At 48.2% G+C, this 27,431-nt stretch overlaps 1 protein-coding gene across 3 annotated transcripts in view; it reads left to right on the top strand.

Moving 5' to 3' along the window:
- Positions 1–27,431, top strand: part of LOC135031779 (uncharacterized) — a 935,328-nt gene that overhangs the window by 258,460 nt on the left and 649,437 nt on the right. For all 3 annotated transcript variants that reach the window (XM_063954034.1, XM_063954035.1, XM_063954033.1), the window contains exon 7: positions 8,320–8,536. In XM_063954034.1, the coding sequence (XP_063810104.1) occupies positions 8,320–8,536 (217 nt within the window). The remainder of the gene's footprint in view (positions 1–8,319; positions 8,537–27,431) is intronic.

Raw genomic sequence — 27,431 nt, 5'->3', positions numbered from 1 at the left:
AAATGATGCATATATGAATTAAAACTCCTGTATAATATATAACCATCTGATTTATTTATTCAATAAAAAATATATATAAAAAGATTGGGTGACGTTCTGCTTTTACTATATAGAATTCATGTGTACAAGTCATCAAATTCTTTTCCTAATTGCTATAACAATGGAAAACACCTGATATATATTACCACATGTAGTATGAATACTTATGCACACTCTAGATAGTATCCAATCTTAAGTATACATCTTTCATAAAAAGTGCGATTTCATACCTCCCAACATGACCCTCTCCAGGAGGGACAGAATGCTCTGCTTCTGGACTTCCCTCTTAAGTTATAATTGCCATCACCTGTGCTGAAACACCTTTCTTATCCATTAGCCTGTTCAACACAGGTGCTGGCAATCATAAATTAGAGAAAATCCAGGAGCAGAGCATTTTGTCCCTCCTGGAGAGGGTCGTGCAGGGCCGTAACTACGTGTGTGCCAAGTGGGCTTGGCACACAGCGCAGTTGCCCTGAGGGCACACGGCCAGCGGCATGTAATGAGTCAAATTGACTCATTACATGCCGCCTGTTCTGTGCTGTGCGCCGCCGCGCTGTGGAGGGAGAAGAGAGCAGCGCCGGGCAGGTGAGAAGGAGGAGGAGGGAGGGGGACTGGCGCCGCAGCAGCGCTATTTCATTGGTAGTAAGCGCCGCTACAGCAGCCCCCTCTCCTTCCGTATTGGCTGCCTGGCGCTGCTGTGGATGCTGGGATGTGGTTCTTCCATCCCAGCATCCACAGCAGCACCAGGCAGCCAATACGGAAGAAGAGGGGACTGCTGCAGCGGCGCTTACTACCAATTACATAGCGCTGCTGCGTCTCCAGTCCCCCTCCCTCCTCCTCCTTCTCACCTGCCTGCACCGAGGAAGCTGCACGAGGAGCCTGTCAGCGGGGAGATGGTAAGTATCTCTCTCTCCATCTCTCTCTCTCTCTCTCGGACACCGTCTGCCATAATGTGTAAAAAGGGGGCCTGGCTGCCGCAATGTGTAAAAAGGGGGCCTGGCTGCCGCAATGTGTAAAAAGGGGGACTGGCTGCCGCAATGTGTAAAAAGGGGGCCTGGCTGCCGCAATGTGTAAAAAGGGGGACTGGTTGCCGCAATGTGTAAAAAGGGGGACTGGCTGCCGCAATGTGTAAAAAGGGGGACTGGCTGCCGCAATGTGTAAAAAGGGGTACACCATCTGCCGGAATATGTAAAAAGGGGGACTGGCTGCCGCAATGTGTAAAAAGGGGGACTGGCTGCCGGAATGTGTAAAAAGGGGGACTGGCTGCCGCAATGTGTAAAAAGGGGGACGCTGGCTGCTGCAATGTGTATAAAGGGGGACACCATCTGCCGTAATGTGTAAAAAGGGGGACGCTGTCTGCCGTAATGTGTAAAAAGGGGGACTGTCTGCTGTAATGTGTAAAAAGGGGGACGCTGTCTGCTGTAATGTATAAAAGGGTCTCTACCTGGTGTAGTGGCGCTACTGTGCAGCGTAATTTGAATAATGGAGACTACTGTGCACCGTAGTATGAATGGCTATTATTTTGTGGCCATGCCCCTTCCCCATAAAGCCACGCCCCTATATATTTTCCGCACGCCTACGGCGCGCACTGCCCCTATCTTGCATGGGGGGCCACAATGTCGTTTCTTGCACACAGCGCTAAAATGCCTAGTTACGGCACTGGGGTCATGTTGGGAGGTATGCGATTTAACTTTAAAATGTTATCCATATAGATATTGTAGAAACAACTGTGTTTAAAGATGCCGTCCCAAATTGTGGTTACCACTCATATGCTGTATGCATACAGCTTATTGTTCCATGATATATATGTTTCTTAAAATGGTATGAAAACTTTTGCACACTCGTAAGCTTTTCAGTTTTAAGGTGCAGTCTCTTGTATATACAAGCAGTGGCACTAAGTATGGTGTCCCACGTTATGTGCAAACGATCCTGAGAGGACTTGTCCCGTAATGTGATAAGCAGCAATCACATTACGGGACAAGTGTTCTCAGGATCGTTTTATATATATATATATATATATATATATATATATATATATATATATAAACAGACAGTCCCGGCACTCTTCTGTGTGAATGATGTTACTGCGGTGCCCTCCCGGAGGAATTACCTCGTATAAATGTAGAAAAAATGAAGGTGGCACTCACGCAGGTTTTTGCAAAGGCCCTGAGGACGGGGCTAGTCCCCGAAACATGTCGGTAAATTAAAACTGACCTTTTTACCTTTGCAAAAACCTGCGTGAGTGCCACCTTCATTTTTTCTACATATATATATATATATATATATATATATATATATATACTGTGTATATATATATATATATATATATATATATATATACTGTATATATATATATATATATATATATAAATATATACACTGCTCAAAAAAATAAAGGGAACACTTAAACAACACAATGTAACTCCAAGTCAATCACACTTCTGTGAAATCAAACTGTCCACTTAGGAAGCAACACTGATTAACAAACAATTTCACAAGCTGTTGTGCAAATGGAATAGACAACAGGTGGAAATTATAGGCAATTAGCAAGACACCACCAATAAAGGAGTTGTTCTGCAGGTGGTGACCACAGACCACTTCTCAGCTCCTATGCTTTCTTGCTGATGTGTTGGTCACTTTTGAAAGCTGGCGGTGCTTTCACTCTAGTGCTGGGGTGTCCAACCTTTCACCTTCCCTGGGCCACATTAGAAGATGAAAATTTGGTTTGGGCCGCACATAAAATAAAATAACAGTAACGATGCCTGATCATCCAAAAAAACCATAGAAAACATAGTTAACATATTAAACTTACTTGGAAATGAAGTTAGTGAGATGTTTGACATTGTTTCTCAGCCACCAATGCATCCCCCCCCACCCCACACGCACACTGTAGTCCTCTTCCTCTCCTCTCCCTCCCCCCCCCCCCCCCTCCACACTGTGCTTCTTCAAGGGCCCACAAATTTCTCCCGCTGGGCTGAGCTCCGTGCTGCTGTCACGTGTGCCACTATGCAGTAGAGGAGGGCTACACTGTGACTGACAGCGGACCCCAAACCCCCCCCCCCCTCCCGGACACATTGTACTGCAGTGGCACCTGACTTCATCCTCGTTACCCCCTCCCCCCGAACCAATCTGTACTGTGGAGTTTAGACACCGCCGGCCTCATTTTACTGCTGCAGCGCTGGACATCAAGTCCATCTCAGCTCCCAAGAAATTCCCCGGACACTGTATTGCGGCGTGGCGCTGGACTTCAGACCAGACCCTCCCTTCCCCCGACACTGTACAGCGGTTCAGACCTCCTCTCTCCCCCCCCCCCCCGGGACACTGTACAGCGGCGCGGGCCATGGCCACGGACTTCAGATCCCGATTCCCCCCCCCCCCCCGGACACTGTACAGCGGCGCGGCCACGGACTTCAGACACCCCCCCCCCCCGGCTCACTTACGAGTTCTTGTAGAACCAATTTCTCCGCTGGGCTCCTCTACTCTCGTACTGCTCAGTCACGTGTGCCGCTATGCAGCGGAGGAGGGCTACACTGTGACTGACAGCGGAGAGGGCGTGAGCTGGTGCTGGTCCCAGCGGCAGCAATCCAATCAGCTTCACATGTGGTGTCCGTACTCTGCAAAGAAAAAAATGGATGGGGCGGGTGAAGCGCGCTGGCATCACCGTTGTGATGTGCCCCGGCCGCAAGCGCCGGCAGTGTAACTTGAAACTTTAGAATTTCTTTAAAAAAATAAAAAATTGCACTGGGCCGCATTACCAGCCGACCTGGGCCGCATGCGGCCCCCGGGCCGCGGGTTGGACAAGCCTGCTCTAGTGGTAGCATGAGATGGTGTCTACAACCCACACAAGTGGCTCAGGTAGTGCAGCACATCCAGGATGGCACATCAGTGCGAGCTGTGGCAAGAAGGTTTGCTGTGTCTGTCAGCGTAGTGTCCAGAGCATGGAGGCGCTACCAGGAGACAGGCCAGTACATCAGGAGACGTGGAGGAGGCCGTAGGATGGCAACAACCCAGCAGCAGGACCGCTACCTCCGCCTTTGTGCAAGGAGGAACAGGAGGAGCACTGCCAGAGCCCTGCAGAATGACCTCCAGCAAGCACAAATGTGCATGTGTCTACTCAATCGATCAGAAACAGACTCCATTGGGGTGGTATTAGTGCCCGACGTCCATAGGTGGGGGTTGTGCTTACAGCCCAACACCGTGCTGGACGTTTGGCATTTGTCAGAGAACACCAAGATTGGCAAATTCGCCACTGGCGCCCTGTGCTCTTCACAGATGAAAGCAGGTTCTCACTGAGCACATGTGACAGACGTGACAGAGTCTGGAGACACCAAGGAGAACGTTCTGCTGCCTGCAACATCCTCCAGCATGACCGGTTTGGCAGTGGGTCAGTAATGGTGTGGGGTGGCATTTCTTTGGGGGGCCGCACAGCCCTCCATGTGCTCGCCAGAGGTAGCCTGACTGCCATTAGGTACTGAGATGAGAGCCTCAGACCCCTTGTGAGACCATATGCTGGTGCGGTTGGCCCTGTGTTCGTCCTAATGCAAGACAATGCTAGACCTCATGTGGCTGGAGTGTGTCAGCAGTTCCTGCAAGATGAAGGCATTGATGCTATGGACTGGCCCGCCCGTTCCCCAGACCTGAGTCCAATTGAGCACATCTGGGACATCATGTCTCGCTCCATCCACCAACGCCACGTTGCACCACAGACTGTCCAGGAGTTGGCGAATGCTTTAGTCCAGGTCTGGGAGGAGATCCCTCAGGAGACCATCCGCCACCTCATCAGAAAAATGCCCAGGCGTTGTAGGGAAGTCATACATGCACGTGGAGGCCACACACACTACTGAGCCTCATTTTGACTTGTTTTAAGGACATTACATCAAAGTTGGATCAGCCTGTAGTGTGTTTTTCCACTTTAATTTTGAGTGTGACTCCAAATCCAGACCTCCATGGGTTAATAAATTTGATTTCCATTGATCATTTTTGTGTGATTTTGTTGTCAGCACATTCACCTATGTAAAGAACAAAGTATTTAATAAGAATATTTCATTCATTCAGATCTAGGATGTGTTGTTTAAGTGTTCCCTTTATTTTTTTGAGCAGTGTATATACAGTACATATATATATATATATATATATATATATATACAGTACATATATATAGGTGTGTGTGTGTGTGTGTGTGTGTGTGTGTGTGTGTGTGTGTGTGTGTATATATATATATATATATATATATGGAAAAGAAAGTCCCGGCACTCTCACTCTAAATGCCAATTTGCTGCGGTGCCCTCCTTGAGAAACCAAGCAATTCCTCTATGTAACAGGTTGGAGCAGGCGGCACTCAAGCAGACTCGTAAATGATGAAAAAAACGGTCCGTTTATTGATCCGACATGTTTCGGGGAATATCCAATCCTCAGGGCCTAACCAGCCAAACTGAACCACTAAATGAGCTTTTATACACACAATACAGAAAACGAGACATAATAACATAATCTTACTCACCTGTTCCACGGCGCCAAACGCCCGCTAGTGGGTCTTGTCCCGCTCCTGAGTCGCCCGCGTGTGACCTCGCTGTAGGCCAAAGCGCCGGCTCGCCACCATAGTGACCAAACACTCCTTTGCTCGGCTCCACTGTCCACCCACACCGGAAGCGCGCGTCCGCGTCACCCGCCAGTGCAGTGCGTCGGTCCGTGTCACAGGAAGGTTGCCTAGGCAACCGGAAATAAACAAAACAAGACAAAACAAATGTTTAAAAATTACAATAGGAACAAAATTGACAGGTATTATGATAACACAATACTGTTAAGCACATTAAAATGCTGTTGCCTAAAGCCAGTGCATCTGTAACAATAGTATGTACCTGATGGACAAAAGATCACCCCCGGGGAGAGAACCCTTATACCTCCTATTAGTGTGGGTAAATATAAAGCAACTTAATGATAACCAATATATATATATAAATTTACAGGAAACACTGTAACCCAAGATTCTCATTGAGACCTCCTGGTGACAGCGTTCCCAACTGATAAATCCATCGTGATTCTTTCTGTAACAAAATCCTGTTTCTGTCCCCTCCCCTAAGTGTACTTGGCACCTGATCAATTAATATGGCCCTTATGCTAGCCACCCCATGTTTAGCTGTCAGGCAATGACGAGCGAATTGTTGTTCGCTCGTTCCTTTTTCATATGCTTTTTTGATCGCACTTCTATGGAGTGCCATACGTTCACGAAACTGTCTTATGGTCTTGCCTACATAGGCAAGACCACAAGGACAAGTTAATAAGTAAAGCACATGCGTAGACGTGCATGTTAGGCGATGTTTTATAGTAAGTTTCTTGCCAGTCGTTGGGTGATTAAAAGAAGTACCTGTAATTAAAGTATTGCAGGTAGCACAGCCTAGACATCTATAACATCCTTTCTTAGAAAATGCATTTCTTGATTTTTTGTCAGATTTGAAACATCAAGTTTCATGACATAATCCCGATGTTCCTGCCACGAGTGTGGCTAGGTAATAGCGAGGTGTGCGCTATAGATGTCAAGGCCAGATCGGTTTGGACTAACGGCCACAAACTTTTGGCTCTTTTGACCCTATCTACAAACCCAGTGGTGTATTTATTAACCCAAGGTAATCTAGGGCCTAATTGGGTGTGTGTCTTGATCCTAGGGCGAAACGCCTGTTCTCTAGGGATCTCCAATGCCCTGTTCCTTGCCTGTTCCAATGCTTTCAAAGGATACCCTCTTTCAGCAAACTTAAGTAGCATATTGTTCATGGCGTCCACTGTCTCAACTGGATCAGAAGTGATCCGGCGGACGCGCATGAACTGCGAAAATGGCAAGCCTCTGCGTAATGCAGGTGGGTGAAAACTCTGAAAACTCAATATTGTATTTCGATCCGTGCTTTTGACATATAGTGATGTAGACAACTGGTTGTCCTCAACAGTTATAGTAACATCTAAGTAGTTTATCACTTTGTCATCTGTCACATAGGTAAATTGTACAGCATGTTGCGCATCGTTGTGGTCCTCTCCATAGCACAGGCAAGTTGTCAATGTAGCACCTATACAAGACGACGGCCGGCGCTACCGTGGCGTCCAAATAGAACATTTTTTTCTCCACCTGATACATGAACGCGTTCACGTACGACGGGGCCACTACCGACCCCATCACACATCCCGCGATCTGCAACCAAAATTTACCGTTAAAAATAAAATAATTCCTCCTAAGAATACGATCTAACAATGACAAGAAGAAAGAGATGTCAGGACCTGAGTAAAACTCATTATCTTGGATCAGAAATCTAACAGCCTCCACACCTGCATCGTGTGGGATGCAGGTGTAGAGGCTGGTGACATCCGCGCTACAGAGCAATGTCCCCTCGGGCAAAGTGCCCAATTTCTGTAATTGCAATAATAAATCCGTTGTATCCTTTAAATACGAGGGCAATGCCTGTACGCACGGATTTAAATATGAGTCCAAGTAGACCGATATGGGATGGTATAAAGAACCACGCAATGCACCGCAATGCGCAGGCGCTTCGTACGGGTACAAAGGGGATCGTTGCTGGGCGATGGATTTATCGGAGGTGATTGACAGAAAGAGGGCGATTATGGGTGTCAACTGACCGTTTTCTGGGAGTGATTGGAAAAATGCCGGCGTGTTCAGGGCTGGTGTCTGGGACCAAAAAGACTGAAGTGATCACAAGGGCTGAGTAAGTCCAGAGCTACTCAGAAACTTAAAAAAACTTTTTTGTCCCGTTCTGCTGCACACGCGTTCGCACACTTGCTAAGCAAAAATACACTCCCCCGTGGGTGGCGACTATGTGTTTGCACGACTGCTAAAAGTAGCTAGCGAGTGATCAACTCAGAATGACCCCCCATAGATGCAATGGCCTTCAGGTGATGGAAGTCCCTCTTTCTCAGACTTTGTGAACAATCCAAGGTTAAGCAATAACAAACCCCTATAGGAAAATGAGGATTAATCCGTAGAGAACTCTGATGTGAAGGAGGCAGAAGAGTGCATCACTTCTATTTATACAGTTGCTATCTTACCACTATTAGCTTATCTTATTAATATATTGTTTTTACATAATATGCAGAGTCACGGGCATCTAAAAATACTTGTGGATCTGTATATTTTGCAAAATGTGCATTTATCCAGACACAATTTACCCCTGCACTTTAGACATTAATTGCATTCAACTCTCAGCTCCACATATGGTACACATAGGGGGTACATTTGTACTTATGGTTAATTTAAAACATGAGTGATCTTTTTTCTCTTAGGCGTTGCAGGAAAACCAAACAGACCTCCATCTTTAAGCTGCTCTGGGGCCGAAGTGCTGGGAAATGCAGTCGGCGCCATCATTGCGTTAGAATCAAGTGCAATGGCAATGGTGTGCAACAGGCTTAGTGGACATCTTCTTCCAAAATCTTTACGACGGCTCATATGGATGGATAAACTTTTAAGGTTCGATACAACTTTCAAAGGCGTCAAAATAAAGTAAGTATTGTTTACACTGAAGTGTAAATGCTAAATATTATTTTTAATTAATTCAGCCAAAATGTCAGAGGTAACAAAGCTTGTGCGTTAAACCAAAATATTTAATTTTGTTTGCTTTTCTTCCCTTCATCCCATGGACAGATGGTAATGCCACTGTATATATGTAATTGACCCTGGTAGTGTTTTGTTAATAAGTAGTTGTTAGATATAATGGGGGGATATCCAATTACCCAGTACATTACCGCGGTCAATGAGATCACCCAGGGCTATCCTATTAGCCCCAATAAGCCTTCACGAGATGCGGCTTATCATGAGTTTTCTGTACTGCATTGGGTGCCGACTCCTGACAGTTCCCGGTGCAGCGTTCCACCTCTGGCTCCCCCCGGTCACATGACTGCTCACCCGTCATGTGACCGCTGCCGGGATCGGGAAAAGAGGGGGGATGCGTGTCACGGTACTGTCCTGTCTTCCCTGCCGGCTCCTGGGCTGTGGCGCCCTCCCTGCAGTCCCAGCCTGCTGCAACTGCGGCGGGCATGGGACACTGCAGGTCGCTGCGGTTATCAGAGATTTTTTTTCACCTGCCCCGGGCGTCTTCATGTGGAAACAGGGCTGTTTCTACCGAAAAACACACAGGTTGACTCACTTTCACTGAACCTGTGTGTTTTTGGGAGGAAAGCTATTTTTTTTATGGGCAATCCAAATTTTATAGCCTGTAAAAAAAAAAATATCAGTGAAACATCGGAATAAAGTGTAAAAATGGCTGTTTTTCACACCCGATGTTGTTTCACCTCTAATAGGGTAGCCCCAATATGCTTTTTAGGTATTATTACATGAAATTCTGCAATTTTTTTGTCTTTATAGTTCTTGATTTTACTGTCTGTTTTTCTCACGGCAATTGTAGATATACTTTACTAAGGGTCTGAAATGTATGTTGATTAGAATCAGGACCTAAAAGGACCAGGTGAATGCAATCATGGAAGGTGCCGCTGCATCTGGTCAATGGTCACTGCTGAGCTGTACTTCCCACTGCAGGCCCAGTTGGGACAAAGCTCTTTTTCCTCCACTTCAGGACAGTCATGCTTACATTGGGACAGTTGGGAGGTGTGTCTGTGAGGGGGAGGGTATGTTATTCACAAAATAGAAAATAAATATTTCTGCAGTGGGGTACACTGTGTTCCACAGGAAATACATTGGGGTGTAGAGCGGGATCTTGGATTCAGAGTCACCATCAGGCAAAGCTTTGACTGTCCCAGGATGCATTGGGGCCTCCTCTATAACCCCGTCTCCAGGCACTGAGAGCTCAATTTCGAGTGGTGCTTGCAGGCAGCAGGTCACCTAACAGGCGGGCTGCACTGGGCAGCCCTGAAAAAGCTGAAGACTTCAAGGGACGCAGCACTGACATGTCAGGGGGACATTCAGCACTGTGTTTCCGTCACCTCCCAAGTGGCGCGCATACTTCCGCTGCTCAGATCCTAGGTACTTGCGGCGGAGACGCTCCGGCTTAGGCACACGGTCACAGACGCTCTCCTGGTTCGCGTGGCTGCTACAAAGGGAGGAGGTATGAGGGTCCCCCAGGCGGGACCCGCCACTAAATCGCGTTCCTGTCGCAGTCTAGGGAGAGGACTGCGACAGCTGGCGTGGACACTGTTATCGAGCAGGGACCCCACTATATCCACCAGGGCATATGAGTACAGGTCGGGTGTACTAACACCCCTATTGGTAAGGCTCCGTAGTACCGGCGGTGAGGCCCAGCATAGGGGAGTTGGCGCTTGACCTGTAGCCCATCCCCCGGCCCAGGGCGCCATCTCCCCGCAGAGTTCCCGCTCTGGAGCTGCTTCACACTCTCCCTTAGTTCCTGACAGAGACACTGGGTGCCATCTTCTGAGCATAGCTACTACTGTTCTCTGGGATTGCAGGGCAAGGTCTCCCCTGTAAAGCCGCCTGTTCACAGCGCTGAGACTTTACAGTCACTTGAGTATTCTACATGTCTCATTACAGACAGCGTTAGTTAAGAAACAGTTAACCTATTACAGAATATATTGTACGAGTGTTCTGATATACACCTCCGGGTCTAGGACCACGCTGTGTTATATATATATTAGTCCAATGCAGCTTTATTGTGCTTATAATAATCTCTGCATTGCCTGTGACTGTGTGTGCCTGTACCTGCTGTATGGTTTCACTCTCATGTGTATCCCATCTAAGGTAGCTATCACTATATTCTATACCCGAGGGGACTAGGTGCATCAGGGTCCCCTAATATAGTGTACACAGTACTTATCACTATACGGATATTTTACTGTGTTACAGTCACGTACACCAGGATTTAGTTCACAAGTTCGTGTATTCTGACGCTATTTGTGTACGTTGTCCGCAAGTTGTGTACTCTGTCTGGCTTCATTGTACTAATAGCCTGATTGTTGCTTTATTACAATGTCTGACAATAAGGGCAGTAAAACTCTGGAAGCTCCTGTAATTTGCAAGGCATGCTCCAGAGGTTTACCTGAGGGGGAAGTATTGTGTGATGGTCTGTGTACTAAATGTCATGCACCTCCCAGTCAGCCTGCAGCTCTGATAACTACCATGGAGCCACCCTGGGCTATGTTCACTACCTTCCTGGGGACTCTGGTGGACCGTTTAGCCTCCCCTATGGGACCTCCGGTATCACTACCACCACAAGTTGTCCCTGTAGTAAATCCGCCTTGGGCGGAAACTTTGTCTACCCAGCTGCAATAGTTCAATCAGTCTTTGGTTAGACAGAAATCTACTCCAGGTCACTCTCATGTCCCTGGGTCATCTAAGCGGGCTGCTTCCTCCTCACAATCCACTAACCTCTCTGATGTTTCATCTCACGAGGAGGGGGAGCATGCAGTCCTGTCAGACTCTGAATCATGTGTTACTGACGAGGATTCTACCATACAGGTTGATGTCCCTGACCTGGTGGATGCTATTAAGCTGATCCTTCAAATCACTGAGTATGAGGATTCCACTACAGTGGCCAAGAAAACTGATGTTTAAACAACAGAAGGTGGTTGAAACTGTATTACCCCATTGTGATCATCTTGTGGACATCAGAAAGGAACCCTGGTCTACCCCAGGTAAGAAATTCCCGCTCCCTAAATGGGTTTTGTCTTGATATCTTCTCCCTGCAGTTATGTAGTAAATGGGAGAACCCACCGCCGGTGGATTCTCACGTCACCCGTCTCGTGATGTCGTCTACTCTGCCTGTCACCACTGTCACCTCCCTGAAGGAACCGACAGATAAGCGTGTGGAGGGTTGCCTGAAGTCTATATATTCCCTCGCAGGGGCCATCCATAGGCCCACCATAGCTGCCTCTTGGGCTGCAAAGGGTATTGAGGCGTGGGTTCAGGAGTTAGAGGATGAGCTGCCTGTGAATATTTCTGACAAGGCCAGACAATACCTTCTCATATATGCACCGCCGCCTATTATAGTCAAAAGGCATCCTCTGAGGCGGGGGTTCTGGCAGCCAAAGCGTCATCCACTTCTGTCCTGGCTCGCCGCATACTGTGGTTAAGGTGGTGGAAAGTGGATCTGGACTCCAAGAAGACCTTGGAGGTACTCCCCTTTACTGGGGACATTTTATTTGGAGACTACTTGAACAAAATAGTGTCTGAATTAGCAGCTGCTAAGACTGCTTTTCTTCCTCCTACTAATACCAGTTTTCATTCCTTTCAACCTCAAGGGAAAGCCAAGGGTCAGTCTTACCACAGACAGTCTCGTTCTCCCAAGACCACCTAGCCTAAGATGAAGCAGACCTGGGCAGCCCATCAGCCTGCTTCAAAACCAGACAAGCCTGCCGCGTGATGGGGTGGGCCTCCACCTGGGGGAATCCAGGGTGGGGGGCCGACTTCTACAGTTTGCCCAGGTCTGGTTAAAGACCACTTCAGACGCTTGGGTTCTGGAAGTTGTCTCTCACGGGTACGCTGTCTCCTTCAGGAAATGTCCTCCTCACCAGTTCTGCACTACGGTACTCCCTTAGGATCCATTGAAGGTGCAGGCTTTGCAAACGGTGGTAGGTTCTCTCCTGACTACAGGAGTGGTAGTGCTGGTACCTTAGTCCCAGTGTGGCAGAGGTTATTATTCAATTCTGTTTCTTGTGCAGAAACCCATTGGGTCTATTCGGCCTATTCTCAACCTCAAGTCACTGAACAAGTTTGTGAGGGTCACCAAGTTTCGTATGGAAACATTGCGCTCTATTGTGCTGGTGATGGAACCCGGAGATTACATGGTATCCCTGCATATTCCTATTGCCATATCGCATCAGCAGTTCCTGCGGTTTGCTATTGGTGACAGTCACTACCAATTCCAGGCTCTGCCATTTGGACTGGCCATTAGGGTAGAGTGAAAAATCATACATTTTCACATTTTTTAGAAATAGAAAACGCTTGGGTGTGCGATAGTTGTTGCTCCATGTACCTAACATCGCCTCAAAATGTCATCAAAATCGGATGTTATCTTGAGGTGCAACAGGGTGTTAAAAGTTTTGAAAAAAAGGAATACATTTTTTCTCTATCGTCCTAGTGGATGCTGGGGTTCCTGAAAGGACCATGGGGAATAGCGGCTCCGCAGGAGACAGGGCACAAAAAGTAAAGCTTTAGGATCAGGTGGTGTGCACTGGCTCCTCCCCCTATGACCCTCCTCCAAGCCTCAGTTAGATTTTTGTGCCCGGCCGAGAAGGGTGCAATCTAGGTGGCTCTCCTAAAGAGCTGCTTAGAAAAGTTTAGCTTAGGTTTTTTATTTTACAGTGAGTCCTGCTGGCAACAGGATCACTGCAACGAGGGACTTAGGGGAGAAGAAGTGAACTCACCTGCGTGCAGGATGGATTGGCTTCTTGGCTACTGGACATTAGCTCCAGAGGGACGATCACAGGTACAGCCTGGATGGTCACCGGAGCCTCGCCGCCGGCCCCCTTGCAGATGCTGAAACGAGAAGAGGTCCAGAATCGGCGGCAGAAGACTCCTCAGTCTTCTTAAGGTAGCGCACAGCACTGCAGCTGTGCGCCATTTTCCTCTCAGCACACTTCACACGGCAGTCACTGAGGGTGCAGGGCGCTGGGAGGGGGGCGCCCTGGGAGGCAAATGAAAACCTTTTTTGGCTAAAAATACCTCACATATAGCCTCCGGGGGCTATATGGAGATATTTAACCCCTGCCAGAATCCGTTAAGAGCGGGAGACGAGGCCGCCGAAAAAGGGGCGGGGCCTATCTCCTCAGCACACAGCGCCATTTTCCCTCACAGAAAGGCTGGAGGGAAGGCTCCCAGGCTCTCCCCTGCACTGCACTACAGAAACAGGGTTAAAACAGAGAGGGGGGGCACTAATTTGGCGTTAGAAATATATAAAAAAGATGCTATAAGGGAAAACACTTATATAAGGTTGTCCCTATATAATTATAGCGTTTTTGGTGTGTGCTGGCAAACTCTCCCTCTGTCTCTCCAAAGGGCTAGTAGGTCCTGTCCTCTATCAGAGCATTCCCTGTGTGTGTGTGCTGTGTGTCGGTACGTGTGTGTCGACATGTATGAGGACGATGTTGGTGAGGAGGCGGAGCAATTGCCTGTAATGGTGATGTCACTCTCTAGGGAGTCGACACCGGAATGGATGGCTTATTTAGGGAATTACGTGATAATGTCAACACGCGCCAAGGTCGGTTGACGACATGAGACGGCCGACAAACAATTAGTACCGGTCCAGACGTCTCAAAAACACCGTCAGGGGTTTTAAAACGCCCGTTTACTTTAGTCGGTCGACACAGACACAGACAGGGACACTGAATCCAGTGTCGACGGTGAATAAACAAACGTATTCCTTATTAGGGCCACACGTTAAGGGCAATGAAGGAGGTGTTACATATTTCTGATACTACAAGTACCACAAAAGAGGGTATTATGTGGGATGTGAAAAAACTACCGTAGTTTTTCCTGAATCAGATAAATTAAATGAAGTGTGTGATGATGCGTGGGTTCCCCCCGATAGAAAATATGGGCGGTATACCCTTTCCCGCCAGAAGTTAGGGCGCGTTGGGAAACACCCCTTAGGGTGGATAAGGCGCTCACACGCTTATCAGAACAAGTGGCGGTACCGTCTATAGATAGGGCCGTCCTCAAGGAGCCAGCTGACAGGAGGCTGGAAAAATATCATAAAAAGTATATACACACATACTGGTGTTATACTGCGACCAGCGATCGCCTCAGCCTGGATGTGCAGAGCTGGGGTGGCTTGGTCGGATTCCCTGACTAAAAATATTGATACCCTTGACAGGGACAGTATTTTATTGACTATAGAGCATTTAAAGGATGTATTTCTATATATGCGAGATGCACAGAGGGATATTTGCACTCTGGCATCAAGAGTAAGTGCGATGTCCATATCTGCCAGAAGATGTTTATGGACACGACAGTGGTCAGGTGATGCAGATTCCAAACGGCACAAAGGTGTATTGCCGTATAAAGGAAGAGGAGTTATTTGGGGTCGGTCCATCGGACCTGGTGGCCACGGCAACTGCTGGAAAATCCACCGTTTTTACCCTAAGTCACATCTCTGCAGAAAAAGACACCGTCTTTTCAGCTTCAGTCCTTTCGTCCCTATAAGAGTCATATCTGCCCAGGGATAGAGGAAAGGGAAGAAGACTGCAGCAGGCAGCCCATTCCCAGGAACAGAAGCGTTCCACCGCTTCTGACAAGCTCTCAGCATGACGCTGAGACCGTACAGGACCCCTGGATCCTACAAGTAGTATCCCAGGGGTACAGTTTGGAATGTCGAGACGTTTCCCCTGCGCAGGCTCCTGAAGGCTGCTTTACCAAGGTCTCCCTCCGACAAGGAGGCAGTATGGGAAAAAATTCACGAGCTGTATTCCCAGCAGGTGATAATTAAATTACCCCTCCTACAACAAGAAAAGGGGTATTATTCCACTCTATATTGTGGTACTGAAGCCAGAAGGCTAGGTGAGACCTATTCTAAATCTAAAAAAATTTGAACACTTACAAAGGTTCAAATCAAGATGGAGTCACTCAGAGCAGTGATAACGAACCGGGAAGAAGGGGACTATCTGGTGTCCCGAGACATCAGGGATGCTTACCTCCATGTCCCAAATTTGCCCTTATCACTAAGGGTACCTCAGGTTCGTGGTACAGAACTGTCACTATCAGTTTCAGACGCTGCCGTTTGGATTGTCTACGGCACCCCGGGTCTTTACCAAGGTAATGGCCGAAATGATGGTTCTTCTTCGAAGAAAAGGCGTCTTAATTATCCCTTACTTGGACGATCTCCTGATAAGGGCAAAGTCCAGGGAACAGTTGGAGGTCGGAGTAGCACTATCTCGGATACTGTTACAACAGCAGGGGTGGATTCTAAAGATTCCAAAATCGCAGCTGATCCCGACAACAAGTCTCCTGTGCTTAGGGATGATTCTGGACACAGTCCAGAAAAAGGTGTTTCTCCCGGAAGAGAAAGCCAGGGAGTTATCCGAGCTAGTCAGGAACCTCCTAAAATCAGTGCATCATTGCATAAGGGCCATGGTAAAAAAATGGTGACTTCCTTCGAAGCAATTCCAGTCGGCAGATTTCATGCAAGAACTTTTCAGTGGGATCTGCTGGACAAATGGTCCGGATCGCATCTTCAGATGCATCAGCGGATGACCCTATATCCAAGGACAAGGGTGTCTCTCCTGTGGTGGTTACAGAGTGCTCATCTTCTAGAGGGCCGCAGATTCGGCATTCAGTTTTGGATGTTGGTGACCACGGAGGCCAGCCCGAGAGGCTGGGGAGCAGTCACACAAGGAAAAAATTTCCAGGGAGTGTGATCAAGTCTGGAGATTTTTCTCCACATAAATATAGCTAAGGGTAAATTTATAATGCTCTAAGCTTAGCAAGACCTCTGCTTCAAGGTCAGCCGGTATTGATCCAGTGGGATAAAACATCACGGCAGTCGCCCACGTAAATAGACAGGGCGGCACAAGAAGCAGGAGGGCAGTGGCAAAAACTGCAAGGACTTTTCGCTGGGCGGAAAATCATGTGATAGCACTGTCAGCAGTGTTTCATTCCGGGAATGGAAACTGGGAAGCAGACTTCCTCAGTAGGCACGACCTCCACCCGGCAGAGTGGGAACTTCATGGGGAAGTTTTCCACATAATTGTAAACCGTTGGGAATTACCAAAGGTGGACATGATGGCGTCCCGTCTGAACAAAAAACGGGACAGGTATTGCGCCAGGTTAAGAGACCCTCAGGCAATAGCTGTGGACGTTCTGGTAACACCGTGGGTGTACCAGTCGGTGTATGTGTTCCATCCTCTGCTTTTCATACCTAAGGTACTGAGAATTATAAGACGTAGAGGAGTAAGAACTATACTCATGGCTCCGGATTGGCCAAGAAGGACTTGGTACCCGGAACTTCAAGAGATGCTCACAGAGGACTTATGGCCTCTGCCGCTAAGAAGGGACTTGTTTCAGCAAGTACCATGTCTGTTCCAAGACTTACCGCAGCTGCGTTTGACGGCATGGCGGTGGAACGCCGGATCCTAAGGGAAAAGGCATTCAGGAAGAGGTCATTCCTACCCTGGTCAAAGCCAGAAAGGAGGTGACCGCACAACATTATCACCACATGTGGCGAAAATATGTTGCGTGGTGTGAGGCCAGGAAGGCCCCACGAAGAAATTTCAACTCGGTCGATTCCTGCATTTCTTGCAAACAGGAGTGTCTATGGGCCTCAAATTGGGGTCCATTAAGGTTCAAATTTCGGCCCTGTCGATTTTTCTTCCAGAAAGAATTGGCTTCAGTTCCTGAAGTCCAGAAGTTTGTCAAGGGAGTATTGCATATACAACCCCCTTTTGTGCCTCCAGTGGCACTGTGGGATCTCAACGTAGTTCTGGGATTCCTCAAAACACATTGGTTTAAAACCAGTCAAATCTGTGGATTTGAAGCATCTCACATGAAAAGTGAACATGCTCTTGGACCTGGCCTGGACCAGGCGAGTGTCAAATTGGTGGTTTTTTTCTCAAAAAAGCCCATATCTGTTTGTCCATTCGGACAGGGCAGAGCTGCGGACTCGTCCCCAGTTCTCTCCCTAAGGTGGTGTCAGTGTTTCACCTGAACCAGCTTATTGTGGTGTCTTGCGCCTACTAGGGACTTGGAGGACTCCAAGTTGCTAGATGTGGTCAGGGCCCTGAAAATATAGGTTCCAGGACGGCTGGAGTCAGGAAAACTGACTTGCTGTTATCCTGTATGCACCCAACAAACTGGGTGCTCTTGCTTTTAAGCAGACTTTTGCTAGTTGGATGTGTAATACAATTCAGCTTGCACATTCTGTGGCAGGCCTGCCACAGCCAAAATATGTAAATGCCCATTCCACAAGGAAGGTGGGCTCATCTTGGGCGGCTGCCCGAGGGGTCTCGGCTTTACAACTTTGCCGAGCGGCTATTTAGTCAGGGGCAAACACGTTTGTAAAATCCTACAAATTTGATACCCTGGCTAAGGAGGACCTGGAGTTCTCTCATTCGGTGCTGCAGAGTCATCCGCACTCTCCCGCCCGTTTGGGAGCTTTGGTATAATCCCCATGGTCCTTTCAGGAACCCCAGCATCCACTAGGACGATAGAGAAAATAAGAATTTACTTACCGATAATTCTATTTCTCGGAGTCCGTAGTGGATGCTGGGCGCCCATCCCAAGTGCGGATTATCTGCATTACTTGTACATAGTTACAAAAATCGGGTTATTATTGTTGTGAGCCATCTTTTCAGAGGCTCCGCTGTTATCATACTGTTAACTGGGTTCAGATCACAGGTTGTACAGTGTGATTGGTGTGGCTGGTATGAGTCTTACCCGGGATTCATAAATCCTTCCTTATTGTGTACGCTCGTCCGGGCACAGTACCTAACTGAGGCTTGGAGGAGGGTCATAGGGGGAGGAGCCAGTGCACACCACCTGATCCTAAAGCTTTACTTTTTGTGCCCTGTCTCCTGCGGAGCCGCTATTCCCCATGGTCCTTTCAGGAACCCCAGCATCCACTACGGACTCCGAGAAATAGAATTATCGGTAAGTAAATTCTTATTTTTTCTCATTTCCGTGAATTCCATTATTTCTATAAGCTTGGGTATTGAAAATGTTAAGACTGATATTACATTGCTCTTAAATAAAAATGACCACCTAAACTGATTCACTTAAGGTGCGACAAGACCATAAAATATACTGTTTTGAGCAGTAAAAGTGGTTATTCCGTTTTAACACTGACGTTTTTGCAGCTTGTCTAAACTGGTGTTCTGTTCCAATTGCTCAATAGAAGGAAGTTACACGGTATGAAAAAAAAATGGCAGCCAAAACCCAACCCGCAACTCGTTCCAAAGATGTCTGTAATGCCTGTCCCCTATTTGGCTTTGGAGCGCCATTTAACATGAACGTTTTACCCACTTACGAGGATGTTATTAAACAGTATTTGTGCGCTCGACATGATATTAAAATTAATGTCAATTAAAGGAATCAACTTTTTCTGAAATCGTTGAGTCGCGTCTTCAAGAAATTTGGGCAAAAACTTCTGTGCCAACATTATCCAAAGAAAGAATAATCGAGAAGGTTTGTGAATTTCACAAGAAATATTGATTTAAAACAGCTGAGTTGTGACCAGAAATACCTCTATAAAATTGTCGAGGCTGTTACTTCTGGCAAGTGTACTCAAGACTTGGCCAATCGTCAACCACGCCCTATGTCCAATTCAAGGTTGCTGACAACTGCATGTCGGATACTTTGCTTGTTTATTAGTACTGATGACCAGTGCCGTAACTAGACATTTTAGCGCTGTGTGCAAGAATCAGCATCGGCGCCCTCCCCCACCATACACATACCATATAAAAAAAATGGCCAAGGCGCGTGCAAAAATATAGGGGCATGGCTTCAGGGTAAGGGGCATGGCCACAGAGCTCCCTTTTACACATTGCGGCAGACAGTCCCCCTTTTTACATATTACGACAGACAGCGTCCCCCTTTTTACACATTACGGCAAACAGCGCGCCCCTTTTTACACAATACGGCAAACAGCGCCCCCCTATTTACACATTACGACAGACAGCGTCCCCTTTTTACACATTATGGCAGCCAGCGTCCCCTTTTTACACATTACGGCAAACAACGTCCCCTTTTTACACATTACGGCAGACAGTCCCCCTTTTTACACATTACGGCAGGCAGCGTCCCCTTTTTTCACAGTACGGCAGACAACGTCCCCCTTTTTACACATTACGGCAGACAGCATCCCCTTTTTACACATTACGTCAGACAGCATCCCCTTTTTACACAAGATGGCAGCCAGTCCCCCTTTTTACACATGACAGCAACAGGGCCCGTTTTTTTCACACGAGAGAGAGAGTGTGTGTGTGTGTGTGTGTAGTCACCTGTGCGACGATTCTTCCAATTTCCAGGCAGACAGACCCTCCTATACACAGCCGGCGCCCGTCCCTTCCACAGGCGCCGGGACTCACAGGCTGCAGAAAGTGAGCTGCGATGTGGGGGTGAGGCGCCGGGATGAAGGTATATGGAGCTGAGATGCGATGCGGGGGTGAGGCGCCGGGACTCACAGGCGGGATACGAGGGTGAGCAGCGCCACTACCCGTTCCTGTTAGGTTCCTGGTGCTCAGAACAAGGGAGATGTATGAAGTGAGTCCAGAGCACCAGGACGTAATGCTGGGAAAGGGGAATGGAAAGGGAATAGCCCCTGGCGCCCTATCTCCGTTGTCTCGCCCGTGCGGTCAGTACACTCTTGCGAGACTATGGTTGCTTTAGCCCATGGCAGCCGCGTTTGAAGGGCGGATTACGTCTGCCCAACTTCGATGCCCCCTCAGGTCTTAATGAGAGACAAAGAGTGTACCGAGACAGGGTGATAACAAGGGGCCCTCTAACTGAAACAACCAAAGCCAGGGGCTACTAACTAGCCTAAAACTAAATGTATGTGCGGCTTGCCGCCAAAGGAAAAGAACAACAAAGGAAACGTTGACCACACGCCGACACAATACTCTTGTGTCCCGGCGGTGACAGCATAAGCAGAACCCTCTGCAAAACACCAGTGACAGAAATAATAACGGAAAACAGCGGCCTAGGCCGACGGACGCGGCAGAGCCGCTACTCACGGAACCGGTACGAATACTGGCAAACGGACAGGAACTCCCAATGCTGCTGACACAGACTCTCAGAACTGGAGGACAGGCAGAATCCCAAACGACAGACCGGTGGACACCAAGAAGCCAGAAACTCGACCAGGCATAGGCAAAGCCACTGGACTTCTGTACAGTAACACTTCACGGCAGGACACGGGATCAGACACAGGAATCGACACAGGGACTGACACAGGAATCGACACAGGAAGCATTTCGACAGACACTGCTACACAGGAGCTCAGGAATTGGCAGGAACAAGCTCAGAACTCAAGCAGACTAGAAACCAAGAAATATCACCAGCGTCTGTGAATAGCACTGAGCCAGCATATAACAGAGAGGCCTAATTAATAATATAATGCAGCTGCCCTGTTGCATGACTCCAAACTGACAAGATGCAATTAGCAGCCAGGTGAGGCTGAACACATGGGAACAAGCTGCAATTACACAGACTCACCAGCGGCAGCAACCAAGAGTACTCTTAAACAGAGCAACGGGAAATCCTGGCCTGCAAAACAACTAATAAACATAAAATACCTAACTGACATGCAAAACAGGAATGAGCCACAGCCGTGGCTCATAACAGTTCCTTACCCGCTCATATGGATGACTGTGGTGCGCTACCCAGGTGCCGGGACTCGCAGGGGGCAGGCAGCCTGGCAGGATACAGGTGGATGAGGTGCGCTACCACACCGACGCCAGTGCAGCGGCTGTCCGGGGGGAGGGAGGGGGTGCCGATGGTGCGCCTTCAGTGCATTTGCGCTGTGGGCAAGGCACCATCGGCACACACCTAGTTACGGCTCTGCTGATGACCCAACAGAAAATCTGGTAATTCTAACCAATTATGTAGTAAAATTATACGCACCAGAATGGTTTGAAATCAAAACGCTAGCAGAAGTTTGGAATGGACCCCGACATCTGTGGAAATTGATTTTCTTCAGCAGATACCTTCCTGAACGTCTCAAAAAAGTTGTTGATCCTGTGATGCAGAGAAATACGTATTTCGTGCATCCCGAAAATATGTTGCTAGCTATGCTAACCGATAACAGAGCAACTATTATAAAACTGGCTTTTCACCGAATCCTAAAGATTAGAGACGAGAACAATGAAGCGAATCATAAAATTCAAGGTACCTGAGCTGAACTTTGATGCTTCGGAATATTTTGAAACACTAGGTCACGAGTGCTACACCAATGATGATTATGAACCTCCCTTAACACGATCAATCAGCCGAGAAAATATCGCGAGATGTACTGTATCACTGACAATGAGCTACTGACATTCCCCAGATTTTTGTGTCACACGCAAGCGGTAGAACGGTGTGTTCGTTTAGTCACAGAGGCTGCTTCAGCAGTCTGTGAACCCAAAAGAGATGGATACAGTAGAACCAGGTTGAAATCTAGAGACATCATGCCTCAATTTAACAAAAAATCTGATTTTAACTTAGCGTGATTTTTAACTTTGAATGTTTCCTAATTTAAAGTAGTATTTTGTTGTTTTGTTATTGTTGTTTTTTTAAGTTTTTCTCTTACGTCCTAGAGGATGCTGGGGACTCCGTAAGGACCATGGGGATAGACGGGCTCCGCAGGAGACATGGGCACTTTAAGAAAGAATTTAGGACTTGGGTGTGCTCTGGCTCCTCCCTCTATGCCCCTCCTCCAGACCTCAGTTGATTACTGTGCCCAGAGGAGACTGGGTGCTTTTCAGAGGCTCTCCTGAGTTTCTGACAGAAAGTATTTTGTTAGGTTTTTTATTTTCAGGGAGCCCGCTGGCAACAGACTCCCTGCATCGTGGGACTGAGGGGAGAGAAGCAGACCTACTTCTGTGGGTTGAAAGGCTCTGTTTCTTAGGCTACTGGACACCATAAGCTCCAGAGGGATCGGTACGCAGGTCTCATCCTCGCCGTCCGTCCTGGAGCCGCGCCGCCGTCCTCCTCACAGAGCCTGAAGATAGAAGCCACGTGAGTATGAGAAGTTAGAAGACATCAGAGGCGGCAGAAGACTTCACTGTTCTTCACTGAGGTAACGCACAGCACTGCAGCTGTGCGCCATTGCTCCCATTCACCTCACATACTGTGTCACTGTAAGGGGGCAGGGCGCGGGGGGGGGGGGGGGGGCGCCCTGGGCAGCAAATAAACCTCTCCTGGCAAAAGATGGGTATATACAGCCGGCCACTGTATATACCTACGAGCCCCCGCCAAAGTTTTGTATTTTAGAGCGGGACAGAAGCCCGCCGCCGAGGGGGCGGGGCTTCCCCCTCAGCACTCACCAGCGCCATTTTTTCTCCACAGCACCGCTGAGAGGAAGCTCCCCGGACTCTCACCTGCTTAGATCACGGTGACAAGAGGGTTTTAAAGTAGAGGGGGAATACATAATTGGCGAATTGAGTATAAAAGCGCTATCTGGGTAAACATAAATATTGTGTTTTTGTCCTGGGTTATTATAGCGCTGGGTGTGTGCTGGCATACTCTCTCTCTGTCTCTCTTAAGGGCCTTGTGGGGGAACTGTCCTCAGATAAGAGGGTTCCCTGAGTGTGTGGTGTGTCGGTACGTGTGTGTCGACATGTCTGAGGTAGAAGGCTTTTCGAGGGAGGAGGAGGAGGAGCAAATGAATGTGGTGTCGCCGTCGACGGCGCCGACACCTGACTGGATGGATATGTGGAATGTTTTAAGTGCCAATGTAAATTTATTGCACAAAAGATTGGATAAAGCTGAAGCTAGGGAACAGTCAGGGAGTCAACCCATGCCTGTACCTATGTTGCAGGGACCTTCGGGGTCCCAAAAGCGCCCACTATCCCAAATAGTTGACACGGATAACGACACGGATTCTGACTCCAGTGTCGAATATGATGATGCAAAATTACAGCCAAAGGTGGCTAAATGTATTCGATGTATGATTATTGCAATCAAAGATATTTTGCATATCACAGAGGAACCCCCTGTCCCTGACACGCGGGTACACATGTATAAGGGAAAGAAAACTGAGATAAATTTTCTGCCCTCACATGAGCTGAACGAGTTATGTGAAAAAGATTGGGAATCTCCAGACAAAAAACTGCAGATTCCCAAAAGGATTCTTATGGCGTATCCTTTCCCGCCAACGGACAGGATACAGCGGGAATCATCCCCTAGGGTGGACAAAGCTTTGACACGCTTATCCTAAAAGGTAGCGCTGCCTTCCCAAGATACGGCTACCCTCAGGGATCCTGCTGATCGCAAGCAGGAGGTTACCCTGAAGTCCATTTATACACATTCAGGTACCTTACTCAGACCGGCTATTGCCTCTGCATGGGTGTGTAGTGCTGTAGCAGCATGGACAGATACCTTATCAGCGGAAATTGATATCCTGGATAAGGATACCATCCTATTGACCCTAGGACATATAAAAGATGCTGTCTTATATATGAGAGATGCACAAAGAGACATTGGTCTATTGGGTTCGAGAATCAACGCTATGTCGATCTCGGCTAGAAGAGTCCTTTGGACCTGACAATGGACAGGTGATGCCGACTCAAAAAGGCATATGGAGGTTTTACCTTACAAGGGTGAGGAATTGTATGGGGAAGGTCTCTCGGACCTGGTCTCCACTGCTAAGGCAGGCAAATCTAATTTTTTTACCTTATATTCCCTCACAACCTAAAAAAGCACTGCATTATCAAATGCAGTCCTTTCGATCAAATAGAAACAAGAAAGGCCTTGGATCGTCCTTTCTTGCCAGAGGTAAGGGCAGAGGGAAAAAGCTGCACAACACAGCTAGTTCCCAGGAACAGAAGTCCTCCCCGGCCTCTGCAAAATCCACCGCATGACGCTGGGGCTCCACTAAGGGAGTCTGCCCCAGTGGGGGCACGTCTTCGAATTTCCAGCCACATCTGGGCTCACTCACAGGTGGATCCCTGGGCAATAGAAATTGTTTCCCTAGGTTACAAACTGGAATTCGAAGAGGTGCCTCCTCGCCGGTTTTTCAAATCGGCTCTGCCAACGTCTCCTCAAGAACGGGAGATAGTGTTAAATGCACTTGACAAATTGTATCTTCAACAGGTGGTGGTCAAGGTTCCCCCGCTTCAACAGGGCAGGGGATATTACTCAACCCTGTTTGTGGTCCCGAAACCGGACGGTTCGGTCAGACCCATTTAAATTTAAAATCCCTGAACCTATACTTGAACAGGTTCAAATTCAAGATGGAATCGCTCAGGGCGGTCATCGCCAGCCTGGGAGGGGGAGATTTTATGGTATCTCTGGACATAAAGGATGCATACCTTCATGTTCCCATATATCCACCTCATCAGGCGTACCTGAGATTTGCGGTACAGGATTGTCATTACCAATTTCAGACGTTGCCGTTTGGGCTTTCCACGGCCCCGAGAATTTTCACCAAGGTAATGGCGGAAATGATGGTGCTCCTGCGCAAGCAAGGTGTCACAATTATCCCGTACTTGGACGATCTCCTCATAAAAGCGAGATCAAGAGAACAATTACTGAACAGTGTGTCACTTTCACTGAAGGTGTTACAGCAACACGGCTGGATTCTCAATATCCCGAAGTCGCAGCTGGTTCCTACGACTCGTCTACCCTTCTTGGGCATGATTCTGGATATGGACCAGAAAAGGGTGTATCTGCCGATAGAAAAGGCTCAAGAACTCGTGACTTTGGTCAGGAACCTATTGAAACCAAAACAGGTGTCAGTGCATCACTGCACGCGAGTCCTGGGAAAGATGGTGGCATCTTACGAGGCCATTCCATTCGGCAGGTTCCATACACGGAGCTTCCAATGGGACCTACTGGACAAATGGTCCGGGTCGCATCTACAAATGCATCGGTTGATCACCCTGTCCCCCAGGGCCAGGGTGTCTCTCCTGTGGTGGCTGCAGAGTGCTCACCTTCTAGAGGGCCGCAGATTCGGCATTCAGGACTGGGTCCTGGTGACCACGGACGCGAGCCTCCGAGGTTGGGGTGCAGTCACACAAGGAAGGAACTTCCAGGGTATTTGGTCAAGTCAGGAGACTTGTCTTCACATCAACATCCTGGAGCTAAGGGCCATATTCAACGCCCTTCGTCAAGCGGAGACTTTGCTTCGCGACTTACCAGTTCTGATCCAGTCAGACAACATCACCGCAGTAGCTCATGTAAACCGCCAGGACGGCACAAAGAGCAGAGTGGCAATGGCGGAAGCCACAAAGATTCTACGCTGGGCGGAAAACCATATAAGCGCCCTATCAGCAGTGTTCATTCCGGGAGTGGACAACTGGGAAGCAGACTTCCTCAGCAGGCACGACCTGCATCCGGGAGAGTGGGGACTTCATCAGGAAGTCTTCACACAGATTGCAAGCCAGTGGGGCCTGCCCCAGATAGACATGATGGCGTCCCGCCTCAACAAAAAACTGCAAAGGTATTGCGCCAGGTCAAGAGACCCTCAGGCGGTAGCGGTGGACGCACTAGTGACACCATGGGTGTCCCACTTAGTACATGTTTTTCCTCCTCTTCCTCTCATCCCAAAGGTGTTGAGAATAATAAGAAAAGGAGGAGTTCGGACAATTCTCATTGTTCCAGATTGGCCACGAAGGGCCTGGTACCCGGAATTGCAGGAGATGCTCACAGAAGATCCGTGGCCTCTTCCTCTAAGACAGGACCTGTTGCAACAGGGGCCCTGTCTGTTCCAAGACTTACCGCAGCTGCGTTTGACGGCATGGCGGTTGAACGCCGGATCCTAGCGGAAAAAGGCATTCCGGATGAAGTTATTCCTACTCTGATAAAGGCTAGGAAGGATGTGACAGCTAAACATTATCACCGTATATGGCGTAAATATGTTGCTTGGTGTGAGGCCAGGAATGCTCCTACGGAAGAATTCCATCTGGGCCGTTTCCTTCACTTTCTACAAACTGGAGTGAATTTGGGCCTAAAATTACGCTCCATTAAGGTTCAGATTTCGGCATTATCCATTTTCTTTCAAAAAGAATTGGCTTCACTTCCAGAAATACAAACTTTTGTAAAGGGAGTGCTTCATATTCAGCCTCCTTTTGTACCTCCGGTGGTGCCTTGGGACCTTAACGTGGTTTTGAGTTTCCTTAAGTCGCACTGGTTTGAACCACTTCAGACAGTAGAGTTAAAATATCTCACTTGGAAGGTGGTCATGTTGTTGGCCTTAGCTTCGGCTAGGCGAGTGTCAGAATTGGCGGCTTTGTCTCACAAAAGCCCCTATCTAGTTTTCCATATGGATAGGGCGGAATTGCGGACCCGTCCTCAATTCTTGCCTAAGGTGGTGTCATCCTTTCATATGAACCAACCTATTGTGGTGCCGGTGGCTACACGAGACTTGGAGGATTCCGAGTAACTGGATGTAGTCAGGGCTTTGAAAATTTACGTGTCCAGGACGGCCAAAGTCAGAAAAACTGAAGCGCTGTTTATCCTGTATGCAGCCAACAAGGTTGGCGCTCCTGCTTCAAAGCAGACTATTGCTCGCTGGATCTGTACCACGATTCAGCAGGCGCATACGATGGCTAGATTGCCGTTACCTAAATCAGTCAAGGCCCATTCCACTAGGAAAGTGGGCTCTTCTTGGGCGGCTGCCCGAGGGGTCTCGGCACTACAGCTGTGCCGAGCGGCTACTTGGTCAGGGGCAAACACGTTTGCGAAATTTTACAAATTTGATACCCTGGCTGTGGAGGACCTCCTGTTTGCTCAATCGGTGCTGCAGAGTCATCCGCACTCTCCCGCCCGTTTGGGAGCTTTGGTATAATCCCCATGGTCCTTA

Source organism: Pseudophryne corroboree, chromosome 2, assembly GCF_028390025.1.
Source record: "Pseudophryne corroboree isolate aPseCor3 chromosome 2, aPseCor3.hap2, whole genome shotgun sequence".
NCBI lineage: Eukaryota > Metazoa > Chordata > Amphibia > Anura > Myobatrachidae > Pseudophryne > Pseudophryne corroboree.
The sequence above is the reverse complement of the archived record's forward strand: the minus strand, read 5'-3'. Positions and strand labels throughout refer to the sequence as shown.